The sequence below is a fragment of the Callionymus lyra genome, chromosome 13 (genome assembly GCF_982586985.1).
Source record: "Callionymus lyra chromosome 13, fCalLyr1.hap1.1, whole genome shotgun sequence".
Taxonomy (NCBI): Eukaryota; Metazoa; Chordata; class Actinopteri; order Syngnathiformes; family Callionymidae; genus Callionymus; species Callionymus lyra.
Window position 1 is genome coordinate 4,797,501 of NC_141830.1, and position 12,199 is coordinate 4,809,699.

At 37.9% G+C, this 12,199-nt stretch overlaps 1 protein-coding gene across 2 annotated transcripts in view; it reads left to right on the forward strand.

The window, feature by feature from the left end:
• LOC148067014 (glutamate receptor ionotropic, kainate 2-like) overlaps positions 1 to 12,199 on the forward strand; it is a 150,224-nt gene that overhangs the window by 50,002 nt on the left and 88,023 nt on the right. For both annotated transcript variants that reach the window (XM_087806597.1, XM_087806599.1), the window contains exon 3: positions 3,242 to 3,499. In XM_087806597.1, the coding sequence (XP_087662723.1) occupies positions 3,242 to 3,499 (258 nt within the window). The remainder of the gene's footprint in view (positions 1 to 3,241; positions 3,500 to 12,199) is intronic.

Sequence of the window (12,199 nt, forward strand, 5' to 3'; positions counted from 1 at the left end):
CATTTTTCTTAATCATAAATCCTAGTGCTTTTGAATTCCCAGTAAGGGTAAAATAACTCTTTTTATAAATGAAGCATTTAGATCAGAATTTACAAGCTCTCTGAATCAGTGAGCTATTATAAGTAAACAGAGAGGTTGTCAATGGTCTTAGACATTTTTAACAATACCTGTTATTCTTTTAATTTTAAGTGATCAATTTCATAATAAGAATTCAGGCCCTTTTTTTATTGTGAAATTTGCTTTTTAAATTGTGATGTTCATAGTGTGAGTCTCCTTGAAAATGCTTTAGCAGATTCTCAATAGATTCCACATCCCTGTAACTGGAGTTTGCTGCAGACTATTGTCTGATACTGGGTCGAGTATGTCTTCTGGAGCATTGGTTAACCTGAAAGGCATGATTCAAAGTGTCCAAGAGGTGTCTTTCAATCAATATACTCTATTGATCACCGTAGAGGAATCTCACAGAGAAATTCAACATGTGGTGCAGACAATCACCGAGGCAGCTAGTCCCGTGACGGCGCCAAAAAACTTGTGTACTCTTGAATCACATGAGGGAAGGTGGGGGTGATGGAGAAAAAAACGGGCATCCCTGCACTGCTCCCCCTTCAGGAACAGAAAAAAACGCACCTCAACTCAAAAGCACAAACGCCGACGGAGACAAAATAACGTAGGCGGCGAGTTGTAGGAGCACGTGTCCATGAACTTCCTTTTTCACTGTCCGAGTCTCTGCCTCCAGGTGGTATGCAGCCTTGGGAGGTGGTCCAGAGAGGAATTCACAGTCCGCGGGGGGGTGATGGGGGATGGTAGTGGAGCGTCAGTCGACGTGTCTTCCACGGAGAAATTTGATAACTGGCCTCCAAGGCCAGTCTGGGGGAGTTTGGATTGAGAAAAGATTTAGTTTGGGAACAGATTTTAGTCTTTTCAGTGGCCTCTCTGTCGATCTCAACTCAACTCAACTTTATTTATAAAGCACTTTAAAAACAACCACAGTCGTTACAAAGTGACAAGAAAGCATAGTTAAAACACACAAAGGTAAAAACAATATCAAATAAAACAAGTAAAAAGCACTTAAAACCGCTCAGAGTCCCATGCTGTGTTAAAAGCCAGGGAATAAAAGTGTGTTTTAAGACGAGATTTAACTGAAATTAATCTAAGAGGCCGAATAACGCTTTAGCCAAGCGGACATTCTCTCCGAGATGGAACCTGATGAGTGGACGATAGGAGGTCATGAACCGCAACCACCCGACCACTCTGAGCGAGAACGGCGTCCAGTTTCCGTCCATGTTCTGTCAGTACTTCAGTCAGAGTCACATCCACACCTTTGTACTGCATTCGAGATTCCGATCACTTGTCGAACTTTGCAATACACCAGATATCCACCAGCTCCAATCAGCTGATGCCCAGTTATCATAAATCCGAATAGGTAGATGTCTTCAACGTCCTCCACGGAAACAACCGACAGAAACAAGATGAGGGAAGATGATACTTATTCCTTAATGTGATCTCATTTAGATCGATACAAGGACCTTTTTGGACACAAAGACGAAGCCATTCCCAAGAGTAGAGGAAGATGTTCTTGAGTGACGGATAGTCCTTGGAAGTACATCAATTATACAATTGTAAGAGTGATATAGAGGGGGGGGGCAAGGATTTATCTTAAATAAATACTTTACCGAGGTGGTGATATTCTGAAGGGACAGCAGTCAAATATAAAGTGTAGAGAGGACAGTTGATAGGCTTGCAAGTGATCAGTACAGCTCAACCAAAACAGTGGGAGTGACAATTAGAACTGCAGACGGAGATGAAAAAGGATACTCTGTAAATGTGTGGGTTGTGTTTGTTTAACTATGGCAGAACTAAGACTTAAGGAGAGGAAGGAGAAAAGATAAACAAAAACCTTATGTCAATTTGTTTAAGTTTTTAGGCAATTAAAAGTGATTTGGCAAATTTAGGATCGATAGTTTTACATGAATCTACCAGTACATGCACACGAATGGAATACTAATCTATTAAGAGGATAACAGGAAAACATATTTAGTGTGACTCACAACAGGGTTTAGCAACAGATCGGAACTCTTAGGACATACCAGACACTGGCAGATGGCCTTAGACCTTAGAAAGAATTGTTAGAAAAGGAGTTGATAATGTTAAGACTGGTTTGATATTAGTTATCATTAAATAAAACAATACAAGATGTATGGTGTTTGCTGGTGTCAGGGCTAATTGTGAAATTCAATTATTCCTGAATGGAGTAAAAATTGATGTCTGGTGAGTTTTTGAGAGTAAATTATTTAGAGTAATTTCAGGTCAAAAATTAAGTTGGAAGCCACATATAGAGATTATTAAAAAGAAATTAGATAAATCTATTCATTTTATCTACAAAGTAGGGGAATTGTTGTTGAACAATAAATGTCTGTGTATATTATACTTCTCACTTGTATTGCCATATATACGTCATATTGTGTTGAGGTTTGGGGAAATACATGCAGTACATACATAGACCCTAATATTTAACTCCACAAAGAGTTATCAGAATTATTAACAAAACAGCCACTAATAAATGGTTTATCAAGTTTGGCATCTTAAAGTTTTTATTAATTTAAGAAGGTTGTGTGTCTTTAAAATAAGTGTGAACTGATAAATAAAGTGTAGAATATGTGTATAAATATAGATGTGTTATATTTTTGGGAGTTACACTATGGAATGGACTTGGTGACAAACTGAAATTGTGTAGAACACTGTTTTAAAAAAAACATTTAAAGCTAAATTACTTAAGGATTCAAATGTAAAATGATTGAATGTGAAATGATTATGTAATGTGATTGTAATTGAAAAAAAACCTATTCATTCACAGAATGAAATTGCCTAAAACAAAAAGAAAGTATATGAAAAAAAAAAAAACAATCATTAAAAACTCAGGGTGCTGATCGCCAGGAAAAATGTTCGACTTGGAAGGAAATTTATGAAAATAGGCAGAAATATGTGGTCATACCAATAAAGGAAACGTAACACCAGATCAAAACACGGACATTTAGGAGGGGAGTAGTCGGGTAAATTTCCATCAGCCATGAATTGTCACCAGTGTTATAACTAGAATACCATCTTCTGCAGAGGCTTTAGCATGTATTGGCACACATTGTTTTTTTTTTACTTTAACAAACAGTGGAATGTGAGCTACATTTGTTTTAATATTGAAATCAATCATTATAATAACTATAACAAAGCTTTTTGTCTCTTTCAGCCTGTGACCAGCTATCGTTGGGGGTTGCAGCTATTTTCGGACCCTCTCACAGTTCCTCGGCCAACGCTGTTCAGTCCATTTGTAATGCACTGGGAGTGCCACACATCCAGACAAAGTGGAAGCACCAAGTGTCCGACAACAAAGATGTCTTCTATGTGAGCCTGTATCCAGATTTCTCATCCTTAAGCGCTGCCATCCTGGACCTGGTTAATTTCTTCAAATGGAAGACGGTCACTGTAGTTTACGATGACAGCACTGGTAAGACCATCATTTTTCTCTGACCTTTTTAGAAAAACTTCTGGCAAATCTCCGCTTGCTACATTGATTGTGTGAAAGTGAGGTCAATAAATAGGTCGGAGGTGGCCTTTTAATTTAGGAGGTAAACAAGTGCTTAAGTAGAGGGTTGGTCTGAACTTGCTGTGAGATCAATTTGAGATTTATTTCCCAAACATATGTTTGTTACAATCCACATATACTGTGACTGGCCATGTAGATTCAAGATGAAATCATAAACTGGACAAGTATTTATACTGAAAAAATAAGCAGTGCTGTAGTATGAGGTGGACTTTAGAACAGTATTATAAATTAGAAACATTTAATGCGATAAGTTCAGATGATCATTTATTTTTACTCATCTTTTCTTGGTCTCTAACATCATTTCCATTAATTTAGCAAAACTTGCTATTTGCCTTAATGCTGAGAGGGATCTATAGCTTTTGTCAAATGTTGTGTTATCAGTATTATCTTGACCTTTAAAGTATATACTTTATTGAATATTGTTTTGATTGTTTAAGCGCTTTGTGACCCTGGTCTGGAAAAGCGCTATATAAATAAAAATGACTTACTTACTTACTTACTGTTATACTGCTGATACATTGGCAATGTGACCTGAGTGGATGAAAGATTTAAAAGATTACACATCTCTCCTTCTCGCTATTTGCCAAAAAATTAAAACAACGTTTTCAGAGCACTAACCTTTTCATTACAGGAATGAACTTGACAGTATGTCGAAAGGAACCGAGCAAATTATATCCTTACAGAATCAACATGGGTTGCTGGTAGGTCATTTATTTTAAAGGCCCATTTAGCAGAGCGAGAGGGGAAATAGGAATTAAAATATTATTTTTACAAATAAAAAAAAATGAGATGATAGAAGGTTATTAAACGTAGAAAGTGTTGAGGGTTTCCCGCTAGTGCACAGTGTTAAAGGAAAAATGTCTAGAGCAAGGTACTCATTACCTAGAGCAGGGGTCGGGAACCTTTTTGACTCAGAGAGCCATGAAAGCAAAATATTTGGAAATTTATTTCAGTGAGAGCCATATAAATAATATTCAGATGTAAGAATCTGTGCTTGACACGAATTCAAGCCCTTTTCCTGTGTTCATCAAAATCAACAAAGAATTCAGACGGGTTCATCCCTTTCCATGCCTCCATTTCAATATGTCCATCATATTCAAATGAAGCACAAGACTAAAATTTCTCCATTTCTGTGATCATGAAAAAACAAAAACAAATGAAAACATGAATTCAAACTAACAGTTTATATTTGTTAATTTTAAACATGTCTGATATGAATCACACAAGTGGATTAATTAAATTTCAGATGAAGTTTAACGAGAATAAAACTGTTCATCAGTAACTTCACATCATCATCGTCTCTGACGTCATTAGAATGTGTCTCACCTGCACCTGTTTAACGTGTTTGTGTTTCTGCGTATTCTTATTACATTCGTGAGATAAAGGTCATTTACAAATAGTCATCATGTGATGGTGTATTAATGCAAGTGTGTTTTAAGGACGCGATCACAAAAGGAAAACCAGCATTTGTTGCTTTCTTTGAAACCTGCAGCTTAACTTTGATGGACCTGACGTCATGTTTCTGTGACTCTCGTAGAGAAGAACCTGAAGCGATCAAACGCGCATTATTTTGTTCGATATATTATTTAAAAAAAACAAGCTTATAATTCTATATAGTTTTTCTGAATTGCGTAAAATGACTGTCGCACGTTTTGCTCTTTTTATTCTAGATTCATATGATCTTTTCCGTGCGTTCAGTGGAAGAGGCGGGAGCTCTGATTGGCTGCTGTGCATGTCAATCAAATTTTCAACCAATCGGCGCAATAACCATTTGATTAATATGCACAGCAGCCAATCAGAGCTCTCTTTACTATTTTCTTATATCATATTTTATTAAATCACGCGATCTACTCGCAACAGCTTCGCGATCGACGTATTGTCCACCCCTGAAACAAGTGATAATATTTTATGTTTTATCTGAAAAGCCAAAATCTGCGAGCCAGATGCAATCATCAAAAGAGCCACACCTGGCTCGCGAGCCATAGGTTCCCGACCCCTGACCTAGAGTGTAAATATGGATGATTTAAAAATGTGTCTAATCCTTGTCGTACATGTGTATTTTGCACAATAATTGGTTTCAGCTCTCACACCAGTTCATGTCACAACAAATAAGGCAACAGGCAGAGGGTACATGCACCATATGCTCCGGGTCAGGGTTGCTGCCAGGCTACCTAGAGCTTCGTCCAACTTTCACTGTGGCAGCTTGTCCCACATTACCACCCTGCTTGGTGTATGTGTGCAACATTCAGGTCGACAGATGTCAATTTTCCAGTGTCCCCCTAATTAGATGTAAGACGCTGAGACAAACCTCTCATTCTGCATCTTTTCAGACGGACAATCGGCAGAAAGAAACAAATAAAGATGAGCAGATAAAAAAGCAGATCATCATTAACTCCTGAAATACTTTCTGCCTTTATCAGTTAATGTAACCATAAAGGTCATTACCTTAGTTGCTAGCAACATTATCTGAGTGCCAGCATTTAAAGAAATATAAATTATAATAAAGAAAAACAAATACCTCAATATAATGACATCACTAACTCAGTCTAATAAAAAAGGACAAATAATAAAGTATATATTTTGCTGAAAGCTGCGTCTTGTATTTGGCCCAAAACTACTATGAAGATCATAAGTCCTTGGATAATGACAGCAAAATAACAGCAAACACTGAAGCATTACCAGGCTAATGGAAGACATTTTCAACGTGTCCTGGGTCTGCGTTAAAGTCTCATACCTCCAACATACCTCCAGGGGGATGCATCCTTAAAAGAGCATGGGTCACATGACTAACTGACTTACCTGTGCACTTTATGTCTAAGAGAGCGTGAGGAAAGCACATTCCTGCTGTGTGTATTAGTGATCTTGTTCTTTCAGGTACTACATTAAAATGTGTGACCACATATTAAAACAGGAATATAAACTGTCTTTAACAAGAACTCAGAGCTCAGAGCAGTAATATGTACATTTAGCAAAACAAATAGATTTAGTTTGTAATGCATATTGGTGCTGTATCACTAAACTATCAGTAAAGATGAATATACACATGGGACAAAATCTAATTGAATCTAATCCCAGCAGGGAAGACCAGGTACCTCAATTATAGATCTCTGTGTAGGAACTGTTACCACAGTTGTTGTACAGAGTGAAATACATGAAGCACAAGACCTTTCAGATGTATAAAAGACAGTGCAAGCATGTTTCTTTTGATGAAACCTAACAATTATTATATAATTGGTTATTAACTATGGTTCCCAGATTTATTTGGTCAGTTACCTTTACTGTTAAATCACTCGAAAACAGTCGGTCAGTCCCATTTCCCAGTGGCAATTTGTTCACTCTTCTGCCAGCACACAGCGTATCGGGACAAATTACCGGCTTATTAATTATACCTATTTTTGGCCTAAAGTAGTCACTTCACAACAACAGCACAAAACTACTGATTTGTGGTCAACAGCTTTTCAACCTTCAACCTTCTTGCAGCAGGGTGAGCATGGTAACCACGCGCCACCGTGCGCCCCATATTATAAATATAAGTTTTTATAGTTTAAATGAGGACCATGAAGAATTATTTTCCCTGGAAGTAACAGATACCAGGAGTCTGAGCCCACATGGTGCAGGACGTTCTTGAGGTTGATCTGTGTTTACTGGGAACTAACCATGAACTCCACCTAACCCTTATCCAATTGCAGCAACATTTTTTAAAATAGTTTCTCTCCAAACAGTCATTCACAGCATTTGGTCGGAGCTCTGGAAACACAGAGAGAGACCTGACAGGTTCCTTCTGAGGAGTCCATCTCCACGGCCTCTGGTGAAGGGACCTATGACTGGTTCTTGACTCCCTCGCTCGGCTGTGCTTTAAACTGCATGGTCAGTTCACAATTGACCAGCTGTCATTCAAAGTAGTGCTGCTCCTTTCACGGCTTGAGGAGGGTTTCAACACACGTTTGGTCAGGCTGTTTTGTCGGTTTTTACGGAGGTTTGGCTGTGAAAACACAATGCTACACTCAATGGGTGACCTATAAAGCTCTGGGTCTGTGAGTGTGTGTGTGTGTGTGTGTGTGTTCTCTTTTTTCCTGAGCAGCTTTAGGGAAGAATTGATCGTCTCTGATCCGCCACCTCTCTTAATTAAGTTGTAAAGTGGAAATAGCTGGTTCAGTTCGGGGTTAATAGTACCTTGATTTTCTGTCCGTCTGAAAGGAAATGAGATTATACTTCGACCTGACCACAGCATTGCCTTCAGTTGGTTTACACAACGGACGCTGAACTCTGAGGGCAAACAAAGATCAGATCAGGATGGCGGTGTTCAATATCTCGGTCGTCCTGCAGAGAGAACATATCGTCTATCTGACTGACCAAAGTCAACGTCTTCTGGACGTTTCGATTTTCACATAACCTCAGTCATAAACTTGCTGAATCGCCAGATTGTCTGCTTTTCAGAAGCCAGACTCAGGCAAATATATTAACGCTTTACTCTCTTATTATCTCTACTTCTTATCATACTACTCTCTTTTCTGAAGCTGAACTAGAAAAACACTGAGACTAACAGTGAGCCGTTTGGCTTGAGGTTTATATAGTAAATATAATACTATAAGTCAAGTTACTGGTGAAATAATCTTAAAAAAGCTAAAATAAAACATCACTATTATAGTTGTAAAAGTACCATTACTACTAGAATAGTGATAATGTTTTGTAAATATTTTGTATATAGTCAGTTTGCTGACAAGAAAAAAAACGAGTTCAGCATTTCGGATTTAGAGTATGAGTTGTCGATGTCTATGATCGACACATGTGATTTTCATGAACAAATGTATACTTGTCCTCCACCCCGAAAACACTGCAGCAAGAATTCTGACTCGCTCTAGTAGAAGAACTCACATTTCTTCTATCCTTAAAACTCTTCACTGGCTGCCAGTTTCCTTCAGGATCCATTTTAAAATTCTGGTTCTTACTTTCAGATCTATTCATGGTCAGACCTTCCATCAGTGATCTGATCCAGACTTACACCCCAGCTCGGGCTCTGAGGTCTGTGGATCAGAATCTACTGATGGTTCCTGAACACGGTTCAGGACCAGAGGAGAGAAATCCTTCCAGACTGTTCCTCCTAAGCTTTGGAACGATCTTCTCTCTCTTTGTGTTTGATGATCTACTGACTCCTTCAAGAAACATCTGTGTTTGATGATCTACTGACTCCTTCAAGAAACATCTGTGTTTGATGATCTACTGACTCCTTCAAGAAACATCTGTGTTTGATGATCTACTGACTCCTTCAAGAAACATCTGTGTTTGATGATCTACTGACTCCTTCAAGAAACATCTGTGTTTGATGATCTACTGACTCCTTCAAGAAACATCTCTGTGTTTGATGATCTACTGACTCCTTCAAGAAACATCTGTGTTTGATGATCTACTGACTCCTTCAAGAAACATCTGTGTTTGATGATCTACTGACTCCTTCAAGAAACATCTGTGTTTGATGATCTACTGACTCCTTCAAGAAACATCTGTGTTTGATGATCTACTGACTCCTTCAAGACACATCTGTGTTTGATGATCTACTGACTCCTTCAAGAAACATCTGTGTTTGATGATCTACTGACTCCTTCAAGACACATCTGTGTTTAATGATCTACTGACTCCTTCAAGAAACATCTCTGTGTTTGATGATCTACTGACTCCTTCAAGAAACATCTCTGTGTTTGATGATCTACTGACTCCTTCAAGAAACATCTGTGTTTGATGATCTACTGACTCCTTCAAGAAACATCTGTGTTTGATGATCTACTGACTCCTTCAAGAAACATATTAAGACGTTTTTATTTGTGCAGGCTTTTCCCTGACTTTCTGGGACTCCTGTGTCTGTCTTATGTCTTGATCTTTTAAGTATATATTTTAACTGTGTATTGTTTTTGATTGTTAAAGTGTTTGTGACCCTGGTCTAGAAAGACGCTTTACAAATAACCTTTACTTACTTACTTACTTACTATTTGTAATAGTGATACATAGGAAATTATAGATATGCAGCTGTTGAAGTTTAAGCCAATGTGAGACATCAGCATATATTTGTTTGACTTATTAAATACTGAGTATTTCTCTACCAATTGACTAGTTTAAATCTTTTTCAAATCATGTATTATGGTCCTATTAAATTGACCTGACCTTAGAAATAGATGCTCACCACCCTGAACAAAATACTCAACTCAACTACTCGAAATACACAACAATGCTTAGCGGTTTCTCTCACAAGGGTATTTATCATTGACATGCCAAACTGCTTTATGCCTAGGGGACTCTTAGACAGCCCCTAAAATGCTTAGAGAGCATGAAATATTCATGTAGACTTAAATGGATGATGACAAAGTCTTTCTGCAACACACAAGCGTCTGGACTGATCACAACTGGCACTTACACTCCCAATGTTTCCCCCACAACACCTCAAGGATGGAGCTAGAAGAGAAGGGTTGGTGTCTGACTGACGGAGGAGCTCCGGCATGTATGGATAATAGAGCCCAGTATCAATGTAACAGGATACAAGCTTCTGCTGACAAGCTTCATGGAGATGCCGATTTAATTTTCCAGCAGGACTTGGCACCTGCACACACTGCCAAAGGTACCAAAAGCTGGTTCAATGACCAGGTGTTACTGTGCATTGATTGGCAAACTCACCTGATCTGAACCCCATTGAGAATGTGTGGGGTACTGTCAAGAGGAAGATGAGAGACACCAGAACCAACAATGACCTGAAGGCTCAAAGCATTACACCTGAGCAGTGTCACCTGCTGATGCTTCCACTGCCACATTGATGCAGTAATTCATGCACAAAGAGGCCCAACTAAGTATTGAGTGCATGGAAATGAACATACTTTTCAGAAGCCTGACATTTCTGTTTAAAATATCTTTTTTCTTTCATTGGTCTTATGTAATATTCTAATTTTCTGAGACACTGCATTTTGGGTTTAAATTATCTATAAGCCACAATCATCAGAATTTCAAGGAATAAATGTTTGAGATGTTTCACTCTATGTGTAATGAATCTAAATAATATATGGGTTTCACATTCTGAAATGAGAGACAAAAAATATTGAACTGTTTCATGAAATTTTTTTAGATGTACCTGTATATGTAAGTTGTTTTTTTTAATTACTAGGATTCATTCCTCTGAAGTATTTACCACCATCTGCTCGAACCACTGGAGCCCATCTCAGCTATGAGTGGGCAAGATATCAAAGTCCAGTCTTTGTCTTTAACAGAATGACAACAAATTATGAAATATTAATTTCTTAGTAGTAAAACGAATTAAACCCTATTTCAGCCGCATGGAGCAGAGGCCAGAGAAAATGTAATGCTTCCTTGCGTTGTTTGAGATTTTTGAAGGATCCATGTCTTTTCATATACCAATTGTTGGTGTGAGTCCATGGTTTATGTCTTTACCTTAAACTGTATGTAGAAATAGACGTGTTGCTGGTTCAAGTGAGTGAATTTTATGGCACATTTTGCAAATGCCTTGTCTTGTAAAGTCTCTGTAGGTAAAAAAAAAATAAAAAAATAGGTCGGCCGCACTGTTTAATTATATAAATTATGAATATAAAAAAAATTACCAACTGCTGAAGACATTCTTAAATCCTAATTTGTCCAGTTTTCATTATAATATGCAATTTTACTGATATGTACACAACGTTCTATTAAATACTTTATTACGAGAGTGTTTTTCAAGGTGACCTGTTGCCGAAAACAAATTTTTCAAAGCCAGGGAGGTCGTCCAGTTGTTTCCATCCACCGGGTCACCTGAACCCAGAGGCAACACAACGGTTTAAATGACTTCCAGTAACATAATGAAGAAATCATTCATTAGTTTGAAACTTCAACATGTCTTTTTCGTCCGCAAACCACTTCACAGATCCTGCTTTTTGTCTTTTGGCAAAAGATTGTGAAGAGGTTGTAGCTTTTTTAATGCTTTGATTGTTTATTGTATGATTTAAATATTTAATTGTTGAAAAATAAAAACCTGAATCCAACAAATAATGACTAAAATACACCCTGATCCAAATGGCTTAATTTTCCCGAAGATATTCACTTTTAAATGTTTGCAGATTGCTCAAAGTTGTATATCATAAATGGAGAAATCGTCAAGCTAACACTCCAAAGCCAATAGTCTTGCACTTGATGCAAAGTCAAATGGAATGGAAGTATATTTTGTCAACTTTTAAAACTTTTGACCTCCTTATCCTTTCCTCGGTGGTGATGCGTTATTTATCACCAACTGCTGCAATTATAATCAATCCTGACTGATCTTTATCGTTTATCCTTCAGCTAACCCTGTGATATTCGCGTTGTCGTGCATAAAGCCACTTGCAGTCAGTATTAGAAAACAACAGGAATATTTTTCCCATACACCTTGATCAAGTTGAGCACCACATCACTCTGTATGCAGATGATGTTTCTTGTTTCTGTTAAGAGTCAGTACCGGGTTTTGATGGATGTCATTGAAAGAGCTGGTAATTTGTCCCGATACTCTGTGTACTGGCAGAAGAGAGAACAAATGCCACTTGGAAATGGGATTGACCGACTGTTTTCGAGTGACTTAACAGTAAAGGTAACCAAATA